General features: G+C 39.5%; 1 protein-coding gene across 5 annotated transcripts in view; it reads right to left on the reverse strand.

Annotated features, from left to right (window-relative positions):
* arid3c (AT rich interactive domain 3C (BRIGHT-like)) overlaps positions 1-17,267 on the reverse strand; it is a 60,799-nt gene extending 43,532 nt beyond the window's left edge. Inside the window, exons 1-3 of one of the 5 annotated variants that reach the window (XM_072714442.1) lie at positions 17,205-17,267; positions 14,084-14,743; positions 7,420-7,503 (exon numbers count right to left, since the gene is read on the reverse strand). In XM_072714442.1, coding sequence (XP_072570543.1) covers positions 7,420-7,503; positions 14,084-14,650 — 651 coding nt within the window. In that variant the 5' untranslated portion in view covers positions 14,651-14,743; positions 17,205-17,267. Of the gene's footprint in view, positions 1-7,419; positions 7,504-14,083; positions 14,744-15,418; positions 16,000-17,204 lie in introns of those variants that run through there. The other 4 variants (XM_023823355.2, XM_023823354.2, XM_023823353.2 and 1 more) reach the window with 4 other exon arrangements.
* Between the last annotated feature and the right edge of the window lie 7,525 nt (positions 17,268-24,792).

The raw sequence follows: 24,792 nt of genomic DNA on the forward strand, positions 1-24,792 counted from the left end.
TTAATTATGAATCAGCACTAAAAATATATTAAGAGATTATGTGGCACAAACGGCCTGCAAAGAAAGTCTCTGCCTGTTTATGCTGTTCTTTGTCTCTGCTGCTCCCAATCTGGAGCAGGAAAGATCCTTGTTTCCATGTTGCATCACATCAAGTTGTTATCAACAAAAATATCAGAAAAATTTGTCTTTGCCTCCTTGAGAAGAAGGAACCTATGCAGTAAGTCCAGCTTTTAAGCTTTTAAGCTCTTATCACACAATCGCACCCACTGATACAATAAAACAATAAACCAGTGTGTTTTACACTTGATCTTATATGACCCCCCAGGACCCCAACTGGCCACCAGAAAAAGAAAAGAAAAAAACACTGAAGAAATGAAGATGAAAAACAACACCAAATATTTAATTTTTCTGCTGTATGGTGTGATATAGAAGATGCTGCATTACAGAAATATTTACTCTTTGTTGCCATTTAATCATATGACAAAAGGACTTCCATAGGACTTCCAGGGCTTCCAATAGAAGTGGTCTGATGTAACGACTGTGCAACTCACACAGACATTTCTAAATATGCAAATAAAAATGTGTTTTAATCTCTGACCAAATAGCCAAGCAATACCTGAATTGAAAAAATAATTAATGAGTGAATCAAGTGAAATAATGTTACATTTTCGCATAGCTCTTCCTTATTTTAAATATCATGGTTGGCACACTGTTGTGATATCTGCACAGGGAACTGTGTTAAACGACTGCACTGATCTACGTAACGCTTCTGGAATACAGGTCTCCAGCCAGTGTGGCTAATGCATGGTGTTCCTAAAACAACAGCCTATTCTTGTGTCCAGTGAGACCCAGACAATCAGCCAGCTCAGCAAATAAACACTGAAGCTGAGAAGAAATTGTATATATAACTTCATTTTTTAGGTTTCACAAGCACTATATTTTGGTTTATACTATTAATTTGACTCATTTTCAGAAGCACTCCATAGCATATATTGTGTATATATAATTAGTACATATAGCAGGAACTTACATAAATAACTGCACTGTTTATTGCAACAGCAAACCAGTGGTCAGTAGAGTTCCCAGTGCTGCTCTGTTCTGCAATGGAACATTTATAAAAAGAGCTGACATATCAAACACCCAGCGGGAAACAGAGTAGCAACTGAAAGTGATTTTTCAAACTGCCCTATCATCACTGTCCAAACACTAATGCAGCAAGCCTTCAGTAGCCAGATCATTTCAGCATTATTACCAACCCCAGGTCACTGTCACCTATTATCAAGAATTTGTTTTATGTTTTATTTTTCACATTAAAAATCATTTTTATACAATTTTCCAGGAGAGTTACTCAATGTATTTCAGTAAAGGGGTCAGGAAAGCATTTTTTCAGTTTTCAATTGTAAAACATTTTTGTGTAAATGTACTATTGTAATTCAATTTAATTGACTGATAGATAATAATTCTTCCTTTTTCCTCATCAAATACAGTTAATGGCAAGTAACAGTCACTACACAATTACACCCAAGCCTAATAATCAGATTTTTATATCAACTGTTAATAATTGATTGGTAAATTTCCCACTTTGTTACTATGTTTCTATAGTAATATTACAAGAGAAATGCAATTAAATTTAGCCAATGACTTGGTGCTTCCATGCTGAGAATAATATGCCCAATTTGCACTCCACAGCACCATATAATGATGCTTTTTATATAGCAACTGTGTTGAAAAGCCATGAGCTGTCAGCAGTATTTGTATAGCTAGGCTATATGTGGGTGAAAGGTCATCAGATTCGGCTCATGCTAAACAGAAAAAAAGCATCAGCAAGCCCATGTTAGATGTGGCAGTGCATGGTGAAAGGGGATCATGTTTCCTGGACCGAATTCTTAAAGAGACAGCATTGGGTGGAGACTACATGGACATTATATATAGACATATATTGGAATATATAACAAGCCATTCCTCCCAAATTAGTATGTAATGTACATTTATTTTTAAAATCCAAAGGATTTGTATAGAAACTTTTATCTAAACATATAGCCGAATTTGTTAAAGATATAAAGTACAAAAGGCAATAGATAATGAGACATGTTATTGTTAGTTAAACATAAAGTCAAACGCCCATATGCCAGGTAACCAGGCCTTCACATCTTTGGTACACTGATGTACCAAAATCCACATATAACACCTTGAGCCCATGCAGACAGCCAGTCTCGTTCTAGTCATATGATACAAATGTTTATAACCTAAGGATCACCCTTGTAACAAGTAACACAGCCTCCTAGCCAATAACAGGACCACTTTATTCTAACCCTGGATGGCTCCTAAATAATATGGGTCTCTATGGTCTTATATATTCATGGCTTGAACAACCTTTGTGCAGCAAGCACTTCGATACAATTCATACATCATTAATTAATAATGGGTACAAAATGAAACAAATTTGTCTTGTCAATTCGGCAGAATATGATGATCCTGTGAGATAGTCTAATCACCACATCTCAGCACTACTTCCATTTATGCTCATTAGTTTCATTTACTTCACTTTATATCTTCCCTCCTGCAGCCATTCCAAACATTTTGACAAATTATTTTTCATCATGCTCCACTCCTGTTTTTAAGGGTACAAAATGAATGAATGTGCTGTGGCGGTGAAGATTCTCAGGCTGACTCAAGAGCAGCCTTTTACGGGGCCACTTTAGGACAATGACTGTATCATTTTGAAGACTCCGGAGAGCCACTTTGGCTGTGTGGCTCTGGTCATTACCCTTCAAAAAGTTAACTCCGTTTCAGTGTAAAGTCTTTGCTGATGCATAATTCAGTTAAGTATTTTTCTTTTTTTATTATTTGCAAGAATATGGTCTTATATTATGGTATTATATACATTTTTGCTAATTCCATATACCTTCACAAATACTGTCTTCTTACCACTGCATCATAATGACCAAATTCTTGAAGTAGCTAGTCTATTTTTGACCATTGGGCAGCGTCTCCCGTCGTCGCCATGGGACCCCGATTTTCATAGCTGTCATTGGTTTCTTGGTTGCTTCCCTGCCTCTTGCCTGAATTCCCAGCTGATCACACTGGGAGGAAGGGTCTACACTAAGTATGTCATATTCTTTCTATTTATCATGATTAACATGCACTGCAATTTGAGTTCATACTTTTTATACTGCTTTCTACAATTCAGACGCTCTTGGAGTTACTCTATCCTCTCTGATTTTCTTAGATTTTAGATCGTAGCTCTTGAAGCAGGAAACTATGGACTTCACATACAAACACAAGCATTTCCCCCATTCTATAGTCCATATGATTATCCAGATTTGTAAGAAACATCAGAAAAGTTTACTACAGTTGCATTCCATGGTTATATATGAAATGGTTCCATTTTGTTAGTTCCAATTTATTTAGTTAAATCAGAATGGCGACCTTACAAAGGGCATACCGAAAATGCTACAAATAACTGACACTATGTCTGTAGATTTAGTCTCACAAGTCTCACAAAAAGACCTCCTTCTGGTATTTCTACCAGAAATATTATCTTTTCAGTCATTTTTGGAATGTAAAACAAAAACTTGAACAAATGCAGCTCCACTAAAGAATTCTTTGTTAGATAACATTTATCAAACAGAAATATGTTTCAGATATTTTCACTTTTAGTACCCATATCTCCAAAAAGACAGTCACAAAGAGTTGTATTATCTATGAGACAACGAGGGGGTAAAAAGTAATGAAATATTAAAATGATTACTAATATAACTGAGGAAAAATTTAAGTATTTGTTTTATAATCTGAGATGCATGTTGTGACAAAAATAATGTATCAATACAGGTAGTATATAGTGACTATATACAGTGATATATAAATATAGATTTATATGAAATATATATGAAACATATAAGAAATACACACACACACATTCATGTGTGTGGATGGTCCCCACGAATATTTGAATATGAACGTGTGTGTGTGTGCGTGTGTGTGTGCGCGTGTGTGTGTGTGTGAGGAAATATGCTAAATATAATGCTATCCAAACTTAAGCAAAAATAAGCAAGATACTTTGGCCAACCTTTGGTTTCACAGGAATTAGTAAACACAAGTAAATGTCCACTAAATTTTCAACCCCGAAGATGAAATATACAGCTTGTTAACCAAATGTAAGTCCACCTTCCAGTACCTCATGGTAATGAAAACACCTCACATTCTGACCCCCCTTCTTCCTTCACAAACAAAATGAAGAATGTGGAGGAGGAGGGGCATGGAAGGGTGCTAAGGGCAATAAGTGAGCAAGTGCGTGTGTGTGTGTGTGTGTGTGTCGGGGGGGGGGGGGGGGTATGTATATATTACATTGCGGGGACCAAATGTTCCTCACATGAAATAAAAACCTGTGATTTTGACCGTGTGGGGATCTAACTTGATTTTCTAAAAACTGCAGTTAAAACACTAAAAATGCTCGTTTGGTTACTTATGGTTAAGGATAGGGCTGGGTAGAGGTTAAGATTGTCATAGTTGGGATTAGGTTTATGCCCAAAGAAATGAATGGAGAGTCCCCATAAAGATATGAATGTGTGGACTGTGTGTGTATGTGTGTGTGTGTCAGTCTGTATGTGTGTCTGTATGTGTGTGTGTTTGTGAATTAGGTTTATATTATTTTGGGGGACCAAATGTCCCCCACAATGTAATAAAAACCTGTTTTTTGACATTGTGGGAACCATTTTTTGGGTCCCCATAAAGATCTGTCAATGCAATCAAAAAAGCAAAAAATGCCAGAAGTCTGTGTGTGTATGTAAAATTTAATGCAATGTCCAAACATCTGATTTTTTTTTTAAACACGCACACCTTGGACTGAGTTTTTTAACTTACAAAATGAAATTTAACTAGCAAGTATTAAACACTATTCATGCCAATGACACATTACTTATGTCAGAAATCTGCTAGCTGTTGACACAATGTTTGTGCTTTGTTGTTGTCAAACGGCCAAAGAATCTACCTTGAAAAAGAATATATACTGATCTAGTTATTATAAATGCATTCTCTCAGCATACTTTGCCTGTCAAGAAGCAGATACCATAAAAGACAGATGTTCTACAGAATCAATGTCAACCAATAACTTAACCGGCAAAGAATTAAAAAAATTTAATGGCCCTCATCTTGGCTACTGGGAAATTCACTTGCCTGGTATGTGAATGTGAAACGCGTGTGTGGGTTTCACCAATACTCAGCTCCTTGTAAAAACCTTTCACAATCAGTATTCATATTTCATGTTTCTGTTGTTCTGTGATTTGAAATGATCTCATCAATAAGCAGTCTCTCTAGACATGCATTATATAATTAGACTGCTTCTTAAATGTTTTAAGTGTGTAAACTGTGTAAGTCACAGAAAACAGCACAATGGCAGCATGCACAGAATGCATATTTTAATCAGACAGGTTTCATTCCAAGCGGAGGAATGCAAAATCACATCTATGCACATTATTAATTTGTCTCAGAGGCAACTGCAACATCCATGTTAGGCAACAGAACAATTTCACCATGTGTATTGATAACATGCCTGGAAGAATGCATGGTCTAACTATACTCAACAATCTGAACATATAGCACTCTTTCTGTCTGTAAGGAATTGGAAGTTCTAGGCATGCAACATGCTTTTATTTCAACAAAACAAAACTACCAAAACCTTAAGTAATTATTTTACATATTTAAGTAGCTGGTACCACTGTACAATAAGGATCCCTTTTCCACTTATAAATAGTAGTAACTAATTAATATAAAGAAACTGTTACACCTTGTTTATAATTGTGTATTAATGATTTACAAAGTGTTATAACCTAATTAATAACCTGATTATAAACCATTCATAAACCCTTTATAAGGGTAGTCTTACTGCAAAGTGGTACCAGAAAGTTAAATGATTTGCCACTATTTACTGCATTATACTATAACGGAATATAACTTATATATCTTGTAGTCTAAAATTGAAGAAAATCCCTTACATTATAAACATTTACCATTCAAACAGACATTTGCCTTGTTTCAAACCATTACAAGCAATGAACACCTTATACTCTCACTTACGTTGTAGAACCGCATGAGTGACGCCATTTACAGAGTAACTACTGTGTCTGCTTTTGTTATCCAAAGAAAACAGACCTTCCTGAATCACAGGAACTCTGCCTGAAATACACTCACACAAATCACACAAAACCTCTGTGTCTTTGCCTCTTACACACATAAGATTTGTGTATTACCGAGTATTGCATATAACATCCACTTTCATATTTTTTTTTAACTTTATAAGAAATGGAAAACTATACATAACTAAATCTTGCAAGGATAAATACTGGAGACACTCCAATTTTGAGCTTCACTCACCATAACAACAAATATCTCACATTTTATGTCAGAATTGATTATACATCCTAACTGCAGCAGAAAAAGTGACAGACCTCTAATCAAACATCTCAAAGATCACCCCACAGAGGATTAATAAGGACATCCCTCTATGATGTTTGCTTAGGAACACTGTCTGGTTTTTTATGTCTTCTTAATGTTGTAGTACAGGAATACAGATTTATACAATTCCTAGCCAAACTACAGTCAATTAAGTGACTGTAAACCATCATTTTATAAAAGCTATAATTTTATTTTTACTATAATTACTAAAGAAACTTGAAAACTATAATTTCCTAAGCTGAAGCAGGAGATTCTTTAGCAGGTTGAGAAAACAAACAGGGAAAGCAATTGGTGTAGTTTGCAGTGTGGGGGGGTCACAAATGTTCCTTCAAATGACCAAGGAATTCTGTGTTTGATTCACTCTTGGACACCTTTCCCAATCAAGAGAAGGATTAAGTTTTTCATATTTCATTTCCAGGAAGCATGTGCACAAAAGATTGATTACGACACTAATACTTTCAAAATATCCTATGATTATGTTTAATTTTAGAATAATAATAATGAATGTTTCCTTGATAGACTACAAAGGAAAAGTCCTTGACTTCTGACAAACTGAGCACTAACACTGTATTTTTGCATCTCATTTGAAGTCATTAGCAGAAAAAGTGGTGATGATTTCTGCAGGGATGATTTCTGCAGGGATGATTTCTGCAGGGATGATTTCTGCAGGGATGATTTCTGCAGGCTATTTCAGGAAACGGCGCATCATCACTGCAGCTCTGCAGCATTCGGGCTATACCACCCTTCAACATTTAAAATCATTCTGGGAAATTCACTGACGTGGCTATCGGGCTTTGTAATCCATTCCTAAGGGGCGTCACATTTCAGCATTACAGCTGACCTAAACTGTCAGATCAACTGTTGGTGTTTGAATGCCTCTATCCTGCCTTGGGATATCCTTGGACGGCACATCTGTGAGTAACATGGGCTGTGATGGGATCACAGGAAGGGAGCGGGATTACTGACCTCCTGAATCAAAGACGAAGAGCCACTACCGACACTGAAACTCCCATTTCCCGGGTCCCTCCCAGGGCCGCTCAGTCTTCCTGACTGAACACATTATAAAGGGCACAGATGACAGGCTTTAATGACAGCAAATCACTGGAGACAATACCTTAGCCAGCTGTGCAAAAGAGTCACTGCACATGAAACCCTTTTCATTTTTCACAATGCTTCAAGTTAAAAATATAAAACACATTGCAATCATATTTTCTACATAACTCATAGAAATCATTGTAAACTTACCCAAGACAACCCCTTCTGAGTTCTTTAGTTGAAAAGACGAGAATCATTCGAGAGTTAATAACATAAAAAGTAATGTTGCCAGGAATGCAGTCTGTCCATGTATTACAGTATCAACATATCAGTGAAAATTGTTTTATATGTATTAGGTAGTGTGATAGATAATGCAGTTAATACAGCTATTATGTGAAGGATGTATGTTACGTTTATGAATTACCATTGACACAATTACTAACCTTATAAAATGCCTAAACCAAAACCCAACACGACATTTCAATTAGAAAGCAACCAGCAGATCAGAGAAGGGTCAACAAACATGATCAAGAAGCAGTAATGTCTAGTGACCAGTCACTGCTATATTCAGTATATTTACTTCCTCATTATTTTGAGCCAGATTAGCCTGACTTTTCACTTTACCCACCATTTTAGTTAAATTCTACATCGCTCCAACCTTAGAAATGAAATATATAATCGTTTTAGAACAATATCTTATTTCAGAACTTTATTTTATTTTACATTATTGCATTTCAGCGTAAAATCAATTGATGATTAAAAAAAATAATTACACAGTTGTATCCCAAGGTATTTGTTGGATCTAACAAAACTATTATATGAAAAATAAAAATTATTTCAACACCACCAGCACAAAAAGACTGGAGAAACAGACAGGTAGTATATACAGTATGCCTAAAATATCCCAAGTGTTTTTCTAAGAGGTTACACGCTAGTTTCTACAGTCACAGCTTTCCTTACTAACTAATGTCCTTCCTTTCTTTAATACTGAATAGCAGTTTAGTAAGTGATTACGGAATTTCTTCAGGCAATAAGAAGTGCCTCATTAAATTTGAAATGATCTCACCTGCAATAACATTCAAACATAAAAAAATATTTTGTGGTGCATACGCCAATTGCTGTTCCTCTAAAACTACAGCTGGCTTTTTAATAGTTACAAAATAACACCAAAAAAAATAATTAAGTGTTAGGCGAAGAGGGCAATAGAAAAGAATATTTATTCAGCTGCAATGAAGCCATGTCTCTACATTTTGTTTTCCACCCTCCTCTAGGTGAAATAAGTGAGAGGCAAATCACCTACGAGAACCAGAAGCTAAAGCAGCCAGATAAAATCCCCACGCCACTGCACCGCCTCCGGAGGAAATGAAGTTCCGAGCGATAAAAGAAGCGTCAGGCGAGGAAAGATCAGCAAGGCCCAGATTCCATCCTGTGGACCCAAGTGGAGAAACACTCACCAGTGACAGCGACGCATGCCAAATGGGCTTACGAGTGACCCCCGCCCACGCATGTCTGCAGATGGAACAGCAGGCTGAACAGTAGACCGCTTACCCCATCTCTATCAAAGACCCTTTGTGCTCCAAACAAACAAACTCTCCTTTTTGTGCAAAGTAATGCCAGTGTTTACTCCTGCTCTGAATCGATATTTTAACCAGACGCTAAACTGGGCCAGTTTATGAATCATAATACCCTCTGTTTTTTTTTTTTTTAATTAAACAGTTAATTTGTCTCAATTTTTGTTCTTCTTCGGCCTCCTCTGTAAATGAAATTGAAGGACACCACCACACCAGGTAAACCTGAATCTAACAAACTGTCTCTTATTGTAAGGAATATTCCAGGAGGTTTTGCTCAACAGATTTTTTACAAAAAGCCATAGCACATTCATTGCTAGGAAAATGAGACATCTTACAGATCTTGACTTGCCAAGCTTGGGCAATGTGTTATTAGTGTGTTACTACATGAGATTTGTTAATGGATACTCGTACTTCAGATTTTACAGATGTTCAAAATGAAGACAAACTGAAACATTTTTGTCTATGGGAATAACTCCTTTTCACGTGCCTGATACAATTAAACAGTCCTTCTCTAAACCTCAAATGCTGGGGTGGGAAAATCTTGGACAATGATGGCATTATGTTCCAAAGCTCTAAATATCCAACACTGGCCAGACTAATACACTCTATTTTCAGCATGCCAGTCATGCAGAATTAGCGTTTACATAAGCAGTTGTACAAGTACTTTCTGTCCACAATCCATGCATCATACACACTGTACATACTTATACACACTGTCTGAGGTTCTCAGTGTGTTTTCTGGTTTCTCTCAGTTCTCTGTAGTTGGGGTGTCAAGCACAAGATACAAATGACAAATTTCCATGCAGCAAAACGGGGCTCCGTTTCTGCATGCTATCATTCTCAAGATTTAAAGGCTGAAATGTCATTAAAGCCAAACCGTTACTAGGTTAAAGGGCCTTTTTAAATCTCCTCTTTTATTGATCACAAGCAGCTTTGAAAGTGTTAATATTAAATGTGTCGCATAACATGAGGTATAGTGTAACATGTATGATAAGCATTGTGTGCATGCTCTTCAGTCTTATTCCAGCTAGAGAGCTAGCATGGTATTGTTTGACAAGCTTAAGTTACTGGTCCAGTCTCTCTTGTTCTATATCTTGCTGATCACTGAAACCTACAAAAGACCCATAGATAATTTAAGAATTCTAATGTGTACAGTGAGGTAGGTTTGTCCAACCAAGTTGATGTTCACATTTCCTATCCTGCAAAACAGGTAGTCCCTGGGTTACAAACAAAATCCTTTCCCTAAGTCAGTCTTTAAGTCAAGTGAGTAGATAAGTCAGTAATCAATAACACAGTACATAATAATAATAATAAGAATAAGAATAATAAATAATCGACATATAGTACTGTATTGAGCCAACAAACCACTGAAGCCATGCAATGTTTTCATGAGTGTCACAAAAGAGTGTGTGTGTTAGTTATTACGAAACATTGTACTTAACCCAGTCTTTCAGTATAATAGGTTTTACGTCAGGCCGTTCATAAGTACAAGTTGTTTGTAAGTCGGACATTCTTAACCTGGAGATTGCCTGTATACGCATCCAGGTAAAGCTCAGGCTCAGAGCATGATAAGCAGCTATTTTAGTAGTTATTTTGAGTTATAAGAGCCCAACAACGGCATGATCAGTCTACCTGCTCTGAAATTTTAACCAGCAATCTTCCGGATAAAGGAACAGATTCTAAACCAACAGGGTCACAAACCACTGATGTCTTATAAAGAACATTGACTGGGGCTACAAATTGCACAAATAGAAAGAGAATAATGGGATTTAATAAAGTGTGAAATCTCTGACCTGAGTGTTACTTCTGGACCAAAGCAACTCCATATTCCTGAGATTTGGCTGTTGGCTGTTTTAACATAGCACATAGTTGTACATTTTTTAGTTTTAGTTCCACAGAGCAGGTCAATTAAGAATTCCAGTGTACCACATTTTAGCCACTGTATGATGAGTTTTGCGGACAAATACAACTTGTTGGAAGTAACATAAGCCCCTCAAATGAATCAGCACAATATCAGGAATTGAGAACTATCATCCAAAAGGCAACACGGCAGATCTAATGAACTGCCTTTGAATCCTCTCACATGCTGCTCTGCCTCTCATTTCACTGCACGACCAGCGTGGTCCACAGACGTCTGTGGTTAACCACAATGAGAGCCTCTCAGGAAATTAGGTGAGGAATATCAACAACATCATCCTGTAAACAAGTACTCTAAAACAGCCTGCCTTGAGAACAACATTGCCTGACCTGTAGGTCAAAACAGTAGGTAACCTGTCAATTATTTAGTAACAATGACAAAAAATGTACAATACCCAACTGATCCTGCACTAGATCAAAAGCCAGCAGTGAACTGGTTCAGTACCTTCATTGAATATCAAAACAAAGCCTCTTCTGTGTAATTAAAAATTTAACATTAGCCTAGGGAGTGGTTTCTAAACAAGCCGGCCCACTTCTCTGTTAATACTGAAGTTAGTGCGTACAATGGAATTAAAGGAAGACCTGGACAAACAAGTGTTTTTTTTCTGCACAGCCGTTTGAACCCTACACAACAGCACCAGTTTGCTGAACACAAAAAAGATGCAGAGGCATTATCCTTAACACTTGTAGTGACGCGACACCTAAAGCAACCAGCTAAAAGTAAATTCCAGCTGTCAGAGTCGTGCTAATGCAAACCCTGAGATTTGGGTGGAAGCTCTTCCCCATATGGGGAATTTACACCGTGCGCGTTTTATCTTCTCAAGGCTCCATGCTGTGCGGCTTGTTGGATCTTTATTGGGATTTACATGCCGGACTGGTAGATCCAAAGGAAAGATAATGCTCAAATGCATGAAGATGGTAAAGCTCCCAGGTTAGCCTGTTGTCACCCCTGAACCTCTCTGCCTGCTTGTATGTACACAAGCGCCAACGGCATAATAAGAATCAATGCTTTCTGAGCCACCCGTGGGAGGGTTAGGAACTATTTCAGCACATTCAGGACAAAACAAAGACATTAAAACAATGAACCACCCTTACTATTCATTGTCAAAGCCATTTTGCCCTGGATTATTTTTTTCTGACATTTCACCTAATAATTATTTTTCGTAATCACTGTCTGACGATATTAGGTAATTATGTCACTTATCTACAGTGAAATAAGGTGAACTTATTTGGAAAACAGTAAAAGAGCTCATTTTTATACAAAATACAATGATGCCCAGTTAAGATGAGACAGTTGATGCTGCTGTGACTAAAACAGAAGCAAAGCCAAGCTCCCAGCGTTCACATAAAGTGACATGAATTAGAACAATGACAGCAAATAACAGAATTATTGTGTTAAAATGCACTTAAGTGCAGGTTGTTGTGCACCAAGGCTCATTTCCCCATTGAATAGGTCTGCTTATGCCACGTTTCCCTGCATGTGCATTTACGCCTGACTGTACGTGCTGTGCAGGAGCGCAGCAAAGACCGGCAGAAACACGGGGGGGCGGGGTGTACGCATTCTGCTTCGTAATGCTCTGGCTAGGTGCCGACACACTTGGCTAGAGAAGGAGCTCCCAGGATTTTTGGGTGTGAGCCAGTCTGGAATGCTCCCAGTTCCAACTTCCTGCACTCTTGCCAGCTTTACACATCTTCGTGTGGTTTTTTTTTCCCTCCTGAGGCTGAAGGGCAGTCCTTCATGAATGAAATTCACCCCAGGCGAGTCAGTTGTCCCTACGTTCTGATTTTTTTGCCAGCAGATCTGGCCATAAACATAAAAAATATTATCCGTTGCCTCATTGACGCATTCATTAATGTGTTTTTAATAAAACAGCAAATGGATGCATTATAAAAAATGTGCAATATAGCCTGAACATATACTCTTCTTTGCCTTCCACCTGCTATTTTTCATGCAGATTCCTAGCCGTTATAATACTTAAATGTGTCATGATGCTTCAAATAATTACTGGAAATATCTGATTATCTAGAAAGCTATCTTGTTATAACTTACATGTCAGATTAATATACAATTTCCTGATGTAATTAAGAAAATGGAATGAATGGAATTACCATTAAGTAATCATTTTTATGTTACTTCACAAAATAATGTTAAACTTATCCCTTACTATTGTCAAATATACAACTAAAGTAAATAGTGAATATATTTAGAACATTGTATGGGAATACACTATTTTTAAATACAAAATTCCCATTCAGCACAGCAGAATACTGATTCTCCATTCCTAATCTAATTTAACACTGGTGACTAACTTAATTTGTTGCTTAAACATAATCATACTGTAAAAGATATAATCACACAATCATCTTCATATTTTCAGGAAAACATACTAAGAGAATTTATATTTAAAGAAACTGCAAAAATGAAATCTAAAATATAATATTAAAACTCAACTTCAGTATGTTAATGCTTTCAGTCCTTTCAATAAAGCCATTTCTAATGGACTAAAAAAACGGGGTCATAGATATTGTTTTCCTGATATCTTCACGTAAACATAACATCCCAGTGAAATCAATACATAATAACAGTCCTGCGTGAGGTATTGCAAAGTATTGGTTTTAAGCTGAGTTATGAAGGAGTCAAAATACCTAACAACATCACTTTCTTCACAAACATCTAACATTAAGGAAATGCACAAGTTGTTTGCCTAAACAATAATGCTTAACTAACAAAACTGCAGTCGGCTCTGCCTACACCATGCAGGGACCTAGACGGAAGACGCACGTACTAATAACACATCACTCTATAACGTATCACTAGTTTAATTACGTACTAATAAGTCAACTTTTCGCGTCCTAAATGTCACAATATGGCAATAACTTTAGGGTTACAATATGCATTTAGGAGTTGAGCAAGATGCTACAACTAGATCTACTAATATTAACCGTACTCTTGAATGCTATCTATAAGTCGTGAGTGAATATATAGTGTAGTACTGGAACTATTACTGAGCCGTTAAGGAAAAATATATTTGGTATCTGCTTATTATCAGAAATAACCGTATCGCCTATTTTAGATTATAAACATGTAGACCTTGCAGCAGACGTACCTGTTTGAACTGCTCCTCATACGTCCAGTCGTGCTGCTGCAGATGTCCGTGCGGCGCCACCCCTCCGGGGCTCTCGGACTCCCCCGGTGCAGGATAAGACGCCTGACCCATCCTGGGCTGCGAGTGTCCGGCGCTCTTATTTTGCTCTCTCCCGCCTTCACTTTGGTGTGAATGATCGGCTTTGCAGTACGACTCTTCTTCTTCTTCTTCTTCTCCGACCCGGTCGTCTTCCAGTTCGTCTTCCTCTATATCCCGATCGTCGTCTTCTATGTCGCGACCGCGATCCGCTTCGTCGTCGATATCGGAGTCGTCCGCCTGCCGCCTGTTGCCCGTGCGCTGGCAGTGACGAGCGGAGCTTGCGCCCGGGTACGCTTCGGGATATCCCGCGGTGAACGAGCCCTGGACCGCTGCCTGGAAATGACGGAAAGACGGGGCTTGTTGCTGGATCCGTGCCTTCACCATGGATCTTATTTCTTTCTCTTTCTCGGCTTGCCGGAGTTTCTCCTCCAGGGCCAGGCGCGCAGCCTGCTGTTTCTGGAGGTTCTCCATGACCGCTTCCAGCTTCATGCCGCCGCCCGACGGGTGGGACTGAGCGCCTGGGAAGTGGCCGTGTGCCGAGGCTAACAGAGGGAGGCTGTTCGCCGGGGAGAAGGCTGCCTGCTGTAGGCGCACGGGAAAAAAGACAAGTGGAAATACGTGGATCGAAACGAAGGAATTAAAAAAAAAGTCAAAACTATTAGAGAAGTACACAATAGCGGGCTATTGCTGTGTTCAAAATAGGCTATTAAATTCATAGACAGACTGCTTTAAACTAGTAATGGTAAATAGAGTGGCGAGGGCTATATAGTTAAACATTAAATTAAATATATGCTCGCAATATGGTTTAGTAATAAGTTTCCAGATGTGTCCTACGTGATACCTTTATTAAGTCTTATTTCTCGTGCAGTCTGCAATTTTTAAGGTAATAAAAAGACTAAATATTACTGAACTGTGTGGGCTAATCTTTAAAAATATGTTATCTATTCATATAATTTCCGTCGAATTGCTCATCTGAGTACCTCACTGAACAAAAAAAAATGTTCCAGTCGAGAAATGTAAAGTTTGTATTATATATTTATATCCAAAATAATTACGTAGCATACGTGTAACGTAGCCTATACATGTGTATGAAAGGTAAGGTCAAAAATAACATTATATTTAAACACTTTTATTCGCTACTTTATTTATACTTGAATAATAAGTATGAGAAATTCGATGTCCTAATTATAAAACTACTTGCTAATGAATGTACTTACAGTATTCCTCTATTCCCGGAATGAAAGAACGGAAACTTACCAACGCGGATTTTGTTGCTATAGCGGCGTTATCAACCATGCTTCTGGTTTAGCTGAAACTATAAATTGATATTTATGCTGCAGTCCCTTCTTGAAAGTTAAACGTGGACGTGTCTCTGAGCGCAGCGATCCTTCACCGAGCAATTAAAAAAAAAGAAAACAGTCTTGGAGCCCTGGAGGGTTTAGCAACAAGTGGCAGCCGAAGCCAGAATGACCTCTTCTGGCGAGAGATCAGCCCTTCCGCTCCCATTTGCTAACAACACGTCAATTGAGTGATAAAAAGAGAGGGCAGGGTTTACTGACAGACAGGGAAATACAGTTGATCAAGATGGGGCTCATTCTGGAATAAAGTAGCCCACTCAGCTACAGTAGCCCACTGTAGGTGAAGGCTGGGATTTTGGGAGTCTACAAATAAATATATAAGACAAAAAGCCTCATTATGTAATGAATATGAGCTGTGAAATTTTGCTGTACTCGGTTTAATCGTTTAATCAATTTTTAGTTTAATCTAAATTTTTAAAAATTGAATGGTGGTGTATCCTAAATATACAGTACTATTGTTTATAGTTATTCGTATATTTTTCCCCCTAATATCTGTATTTAAAATTTTGCCTCTATAAATGACGTACTTTTTAAAAAAAAAAAAAAACTTGAAATACATATTTCCTTAATTGAAACTTTTGAATAGCCCGAGGAGAAAGCGTTGCTTAATACGTATAGCGCCATGTATAGCTCAAACGTTTTTAATGTATTACACAGGATATCACGAAGACAGCCCCCCTTCCTCCTCCTTTTGAGTCTTAACAGTCTTTTAACACATCTGTTGTCTTGCTTGTCAGTGGTCTCCATTTCACGAACTGACAAATTGCCCCAGAATTGTAGTAGAGCTAGGAGCAGTAAGCAGCAGCAGCAGCAATAATAATAATAACAACAACAACAACAACAACAACAAGAAAGTAAACAAGAAAGTTTTATTACAATATGATGTAAAAGCAATTGGAGAATATATGAGCTATATGTTATTCTTAATGCTGCCAGAACTCTAAAATCAACACAAAGTAGTACACTCTGTTACACTCAGATCTATGGTATGGTATGTCCACTTCATTGCTATCTGTTTATTGACATAATTAATCAAAATCCAAAATGAACATTTAAAGAAATTACAAAAAAAACTTTATATCTGAAATTATATATGTTGCTGTTTTGTGCTGTAAAATTCATTCCAAGTACTCCAATTTCCTGCAGTCCCAAGACAGGCAGTTAGGCTAATTGACTTACTCTCAATTGCCCATGGTATGTGATCGGGTGTGTGTGCCCAGCGATGAACAGCCAAACAGTTCAGAGGTGTGCTCCGTGCTCCTTGTTATTGGTTATAAATTGGATATTTCATAGATTTCAGGTCGAAAATGTTGTGCCGATTCCTTCGGTTTAACTGTCTTCATAGAGATATGGATGTGCATGTATCACCTGTCTTTTTAGATTTTACTGTATTATTCATTCTATAGGGCATACTTGTATCCAAAGTTCACAGTAAGGCTTACGGTTCTTACATAATTGGTACAGAGATAACTCAGATTAAGCACCTTGCACCGTACATGAAGGAGCACAGCAGTTTGCCCAGTCTTCAACATCAGGTTGAACCACTTCGGTCATAGGTCTCAGCTATTATGCCGCCTGCCCCCGCTGCTGTGTCTTGTATTAATATGTCATTCCGCCTCAGCAGTCCGCTCTCAATGCCCCCTGCCCTGAACTGTCCATTTCAGCAGAAAAAAATGGAAGCTTACCTTAGTAGTAAGAGGGCTTCTTTTTTCTTCTTCTTCTTTACTGTTCCCTCAGGCACAGGCAGCCAGTTGTCTGAATCAATGTTCTGGGACAGCACTTGTGGCAAACTGGGTGGGGGAGGGGGGGGGCTTGACACGTCAGGTCTTGTTTTCAGTTCCCCTTAGTTTAGATTGGAGAGCTGCTTCTATCCCTATTTGCAGAAGGAGAACGTTGCCTCCTGTTTGCACTTCAAGAGAGTGTAAAAGCGTGCAAGGACCTCCGACCCACGTCAGCCAGCACTAACATTCTTCATCTGCTTCAGCATTCAGGAATAGTGTCAGGCCACATAGTGAATTAAATTGGAAGTTTTATGCTTTTTCTTTTAGCTACTCCAAAACGCTTGTTTGTGAAAACCCACGAACACCAGCATTAACGCAGTGATTACAGCTTTGGAGCTGGCAGGGCACTGTAAAGCATGCTTAATCGTCTAAGAATATAAATTTCTGCGTTGTAAACAAGGACAACTGAATGAACATGGAACAGATTTGTAGGAAAACCTGTAAATATCTAAGTTACAACTGCTGGAATAAAGAAACAGATACTTACCTTTTAGTATTACTAGAATCTGCATGGCTTTTTGCTGGATGTTTTAGCCATTTACTTGCAAGCACTATATAGATAAAGTTAATTTATTACTATGCATTTTCACAAATGGCTAACATATTTGGCAGCTAGTTAGCTAATAAAGTAACAAAAAGTTAACTTTTTACCATAGAAGTTTGCCATTACATTCTGCATTTAATAAAATGTGCAATAATTTTATTTTGAGAATACTTTGTTCAGCAAGACATTTACACAGAAAGAACCTTGCACATTAATCATCACTAAATAATTATTTTACATATTTTAATTATTTTATTTGAAATAAAATGTAATTGAAATGCAAGTTTACTGGTATCCCTTTTGCTTCCAGTTTCCTGGGATGAGCTGCAGACTCACTGGGTAAGCAGCCATGGATGATAGGTGTATGGATGGATGGATAGATAAATGAATGGAGGAAATTTAATTTGTCCTAAGTAGGGTCACACAGGACTTATATGGGAAGCTACAGGCACAAGGCATGGAATAACCCAGGAAGGGGCACCAACCCATTGCAGAATGCAGACACATTCATACCTACAGATCATTTGAAAATTCCCCCTGGTATGTGTTTGGACTGCCAATTTATACAGTATTTCCCCAACAGGTGGTTAACTGTGTTTCCTTGTGTATATGTCTTAATTTCCATGTCTTAAGATGTCATTTATATCACAGTATTCCCTAGACTGGGAATACATATGCTTTTGTTAGCAAAGACAATAACTCAAAAATGATTTGATGGAACTTTTTCTAACTTTGCAGAAGCACTGTATGGTGCACAAACTGGAAGTGATTCAATTATGAGATGGAATAGAAGACAAATTTTAAACAAAATTGGAGCAGGGCCTCATAGCGATAGCAAAGAACTGGGCAGTTTTGATACTTGATCTTGTTAGAGTGATAACTGAAGAGGTATTTTAAGGAATCTTTTTCAAACTTTGTGAACACATTGTATGAATGAGAAACTTGAAATTATTACATTTTCAGATAACTCAACCCAAAATTGAAACAAGACCACTTAGTGATAACAAGGGGAAGTTTGGAAGCAGATGACATTTGACTTTTTGAACGAGATATAACAAAAAGTATTTGATGGGTATTATTTTTGCTGCAGAAGACATTTGGTTGTGTGAACTCTAAAAGCACTGTATGGATCTTTCTCAAACTTTGCAAGAACGTTGTGTGGGTGATAAACTGAAAGTGATCAAATTTTGCACCAAAATTAAAGCAGCACATAGCAAAAAGAGCATATATACTTCGTCCCATTAACTCAAAAATTATTTGTCAGATGTTTTCTGAACTTTGCACACATTGTATGGGTGAAGATCTGGACCAGTTCAAATTTTGAGATAAATCACACAAAATATTGAAGCGACAGCACTTAGTGACAGCAAAGGGAAGGGTGACCCTTGCCCTTGTCAGTAGTATAACTATTTGATATTATTGCTATATTCACTGTATGTGATCTATGATGGATTTTATTACCTGAGACCTGATACAAATCACCACAAAATTGAAACAGCAGCGATAGGTGACAGTTGATGGCAGAAAGGGAGGCTTGCAGACGCTATATTGTGAACAGAGTGATCTGAAACCTCTAAGTATCTTTTTGGAACTTCCCAGGAACATTATATAGGTCCGTGGTACTCAAACTGTGAACCACTAGATTAAGTTTATATGCATATTTTATTTGTTGCCAGCCCCCCTGCCGAATGTGGAGTGTGGGGGGGGGGGGGGGAGGTACAGATAGAGGATGGGGGTTTGGGAGGATTAGTGATTAGATACGCATACAGAAGGCAAAGAAGCTGAAAAAAAAACGATGTATGCCCTGGATGGCCCCATCACCCCCCTCCCCTATCTAATCACAACTCCTCCCACACTCCAACCTCTATCTCTAGCCCTCCAACAATAGGGTTGGGGCAGTTTTTAATTTTTCATAGCATCATACGTCTTGTGGGGGGATGGGGGTCTATCCAAGTTAAATTTTGCTGGATGAAAATCCTACAGTAAACAAAAAATATTATGGTAGTACCATAGTAACCACCTAAGCTTACCCTACACTCCCCCACCTCTCCAAAAAACCTTTATTAACAGCCCAATTTTGTGTGACTTGTCTCTGGTACGTCCGACCTATCACATCCACCTGACCCTCCTGTCTCCTCCCTAGCATGACCCTAACATGTAATTTGTTTGCCTTACCTCTCATTCCTGCCTTTGTGTTAATCACTCCAGCTGCCTCTCCTTTGTTCCCTCATCAGTCTTGTACAAAAGTGCTTCTCATTCCTGTGTTTCCCAGTCCTGTCATTGATGTTGTTCCCTCATGTTGCCAGTGCCTTCCCTTATTCTCGTCCTCCTGTTTTGGGTCCCTTGCGATCCTATTTATGTTCTGCATTTGTTCTTTGAGTTCAATAAAACCTCTGTTAGTTTTGCCGTAATACTTGCTCCCGCATCCTTTGTCCTGCTTTGCACGACAGAATAACTGGACTCTCAAAAAATTCCAACAGCCTTCCCCTTCACTACAGCTTCCATGCTTCCCTGTACTTGCTGGACTGGATACCCGGGTGCCTTGGATCCTGGGACCGAAGGGGTTATCCACGCCATGGGCACCAGTTCACCTTCAGACAGAGGATTTTATCTCCCTTCTGCAAGTCCATCAGGAGTAGAGGGGCAATCCCACTGTCTGGAGCTGGGGTGGGGAACCTGATCCATGGAGGGCCGGTGCGGGTGCAGGTTTTTGGGATGGCCTCTCAATCAGCCAATAACAGTGGGTCCCCAGGACTGGAGTTGAGAACCACTGCTTTATTATTGGCTGATTGAGAGGTCATCTAAAAAACCTGCACCCACACCAGCCCTCCATGGATCAGGTTCCCCACCCCTGGTCTGGAGGATACTCTAGGCTGTAGCTCTCTTCCCATCCATGGGAGTGGTGCTGGCTTGGCTCACCCCGGACACAGATCCCCTGAAAGCAGAATAGGTCTGGTGCTTGCTGGCAGAAGTGAGGGGATTAGTGGAGCACGAGAACACTCAGCCTGCTACCTATTCCTCGCCTGAAGCCGGTCTGCCTGCCTCTTCTCCAGAGCCCACCACGGACTTGCCCGCTGCATTCTCGCAGCTTGCTCGAATCCCCAGTCTCTCTGCCCAGAGAGGACCACTCCACCTGAGTGCCAGTCTCTTGGCCCAGAGAGGGTCACTTTGCCTGAGTGCCAGTTTCTTAGCCCAGAGAAGGTCATTCCACCTATAGCCCAGGCCGCTGGCCCAATAAGGGCCACCTCACACACACCTGACCCCACAGCATCCATATTGCCTGAACAAGAATCAGGTGCCCTGGCTGTGCTACACTCGCCTCCAGGTACCCAGCTGTGCTTTGCTTGCCCCCAGGTGCTCCGGCTGTGCCTTTCTCGCCTCCAGGTGTCCCAACCTTACCCTATCTCCTGATGTCCTGCCAACTCCAGTTCCGTCATCTCTTGATGACCCGCCGGCACCAGCCCTGTCGCCTCCAGATGTCTCGCCCTGGCGCCTGCCTCGTCATCTCCTGTCATTGTCCAGGTGCTTGCCTCATCCCCTGCAGGCCACCGCCCAACTCCTTGGCCGCCACCAGCTCAATACCTGACTCCCAGCCACCAGCCAGGAAGGGATGGACCCCTGAGAACACCATGCTGGAAAACTCAGAGTGGGACCCTCTGGATCATGCCCTGAGTCCCACGGCCCCTTCCTCTGTCCAAGACTTGGGCCACTCTGGTCCAAGGTCCTGGGGGGGGGGGGGACACCAGTATCGGCGGGGTCTTTCTCCCAAAGGGGGAGATGGGGGCATACTATTCATGGCGGCCTTTTTGACTACCGTCTGCCTAACGTCACATACACAGGCACCTTTCCTGTTAAGGCCCTTTGCAGGGGAACTGTGATGCCATCCCACTCCCGGCCATGCTGTGTCCTTGGTGCCACACAGCCCTCCTGTCCCCTCGGTGCTAAATGGCCCTCTGAAGCCCTTTGGTCCTGTGGTCTGGATGGGTTCTGCCTCACCAGTGAGTGGGCCTAGGAATATCTGCATCTCAGAGTCAGCATCCAGCTTCCCAGGGTCCAGAAGACACCCCAACCAAACCCCATTCCTGTTTGTCACACCAAGGTTCTTGTCCCATTGCCTGGTCCCGCCTTTAGTTTACCCTAGCCTGTGTCCTGTCTTGTCCAGTCCTGTCCTTTCCAGTCCTTTGTGGTATGTATCCCATTTGCCCAATCAGTCCTGTCATGCCTTGTCTAGTCTGTCCCCAGCCCTACCATTCTGTCCCTTTGGTTACCTCCCTTGTTCATCCTGTTACGCCCTGCCCGTCACATCCACCTGACCCTCCTGTCTCCTCCCTAGCGTGGCTCTAACAAGCTACACCCAGCACTCATTTGTCTTGCCTCTTGTTCCTGCCCTTATGTGTATCATTCCAGCTGCCTCTCGTGTGCTCCCTTATCAATCTTGTATAAAAGCGCTTTCCAGTCCTGTGTTCCCCAGTACTTTCATTGATGTCATTCCCTTATGTTGCCAGTGTCTTTCCTTATTCCGGTTGTCCTGTTTTGGATCCCTTGCAACCCCATTTATGTTCTGTCTTTGTTCTTTCAGTTCAATAAATCCTCTTTTCGTTTTGTCATAATGCCTGCTCTTGCGTCCTTCATCCTTCTTCATATAAAAGTCTCAATGCAATCAGGTTGACCAGATCTCAGATCTTTTTTTCATGTGCTGACTGGGGTAGGGGAGGTTTGCCCATGCTAATTTTTGCCATGCGGGAGGAGGTTTAGAGTTTTATTATGCTAATGAAAATACTATGGTATATGAAAAATATTTCTGTAAAACCTGGCAAGTCTACCCTACACACTCTCCCTACCTGTCCACAGATCTTTATGAAAACATTAATGAAATTCCCTCACAATAGATCTTGCTGAATGGCTACTGGACTGCTGGTGACGAAAAAATATTTTCCTGGGAAGTATGAAAAACATTTAGATGGTTTCTCTTAGGCCTCGATTAACCATATGGGTATTTGGACACATGTCCAGGGGAGCCAATCAGAGCAACCCCCCATAATGATTTGATATGAAACCTATTTAATATGATTCTATATCATTTTTTTAATATGGCACTCAATGAAAAGCAATTTTCCCAAAGTTACATGAATTTCTTCAAGTCACCAATCAGATCTGATATGATGTCATGTATGCTGCTGCCCAAGGTCACTTAATACTGTTAATTCTGTCCTGGATGGCTCAGATTGCTGTGTTAACAAGACACCTCCTTTGCTTCAATTTGAGGACAATTTGTCTCAGATGTGTCAGGTGTAGATTTTTATCCATATTTTTTAAGTAGTAATATGATCCATCAATGATCAAATAAAGTTAATAGAGTAATAATACCGAACAGAGTTAACCTGTTCACATGGTGAAGGGTGTATGCAGTTACAATTTGTCTCAAAATGTAATCAGTTCCAGAGCTTACCCCATATAATGTGTTTGCCGAATTTAAAAAAAGATTTGTCAAACACCTTTAGAGTGTGTTCACAAAACCATGTGTCTTCTACAGCCTTCATTTTCTTCCTTTGCTACCATACAGTGCTGCTGCTTTATTGTCGAGGCAATTTGTCACAAAATGAAATCAGTTGTGGATCTTCATCCACATAATGTTTTTTTTTAACAGTAATACCATGCATCAAATACTTTTTGACTTCACAAGGTCAAGTGTCACCTGCAGTCACTCTTCCCTTTGCTGCCATAAGTGGTGTTGCTTCAATTCTGGGGCAGCCTACAAAGGCCGGCAGGGAGAAATGATGCATTGATGGACTTTGGGTTTGAACTCACAATTCACGCCTTGCTTTTAGTAAGCAAATCCATTCTCTCTTTATTCTTTAATGCTAACATGCCCGGAAGGGTGTGTGCAGCCAGTTGACCTTGCCCCCCCCCCCCCCAGAGGATTTTTTTCTCCCTATTTGGGAGTTTTTGGTTCCTCTCTCTCTGATGTGATCTCGCTTTCTTTCTTTCTTTCTTTCTTTTCTTTGTCTTCCTTTTTCCCTGTTTTTGAATTATTCTGCATAAACGATGTAGGAATGTAGTGTATGTACTCATGTAAAGCGCCTTGGGGTAACTCTGTTGTGAAAGGCGTTCTATAAAAATAAACTAAATTGAACTGAAGTGTCTAAAACTACTTTTTTCTTTCCTATCATTTCACCATGCAATGCTGCTTGAATTTTGGGGCGACCTGTTTCAAAATCCGATCAGCTCCATTTCATCTCCCAGACAATGTGCCTGAAAAGTTTGACAATGATCTGTCACAGACTGTTTGAGTTATCGTGCAAATAAGAAGGTGTCAGCAGTGGCAATGGACTGGTCCCAGAACCACATGTATTTTCCATCCAGAAAATACAATAATATGATTTGTCCATAGCAGAAAACAAAACAACCACAAAATTATACTTGGAAAACAAGAAAAAACAAAATAAGAATACTCAAAGAAACACAACTGAAGAGTAAATTCCCAAAACTCATTCAGTCCATGGAATACGTGGATGAGCTAAATTCATGAGTACCATTTCTGTGGACTTAGTGAATTTTGGAAATTTAATATAGGTCTTCATCAGATTACATGAGGATGAGTTTTTGTTCCCAAGCCTATAATTTATGATGAGGATAACAAAAATGGACTGAATGTGCTTTGGAAATTTGCTTTTCAATTGTTCTTGAATTCTTGACCTTTGGCAACAAATAGAAATAACTGAACGGCCATCACAGGGGAATGTTTCCATTCTCAGCATGCTTTTTGTAAAAATGGTTCACTCTTTCAACATTTTCTCAGATGTAGCTGTTAGCTGATGTACCTCCTGTTACTTCACCCTATACCCTCACTTGAGGGTATAGTAAATGAAAATACTCATATGAGCCATTCCTCATTGGCTTGTGAAAGATAGAACAATGCAGGATCCTCACAATGACTAGAGCAATTCC

Source organism: Paramormyrops kingsleyae, chromosome 7, assembly GCF_048594095.1.
Source record: "Paramormyrops kingsleyae isolate MSU_618 chromosome 7, PKINGS_0.4, whole genome shotgun sequence".
Taxonomy (NCBI): domain Eukaryota; kingdom Metazoa; phylum Chordata; class Actinopteri; order Osteoglossiformes; family Mormyridae; genus Paramormyrops; species Paramormyrops kingsleyae.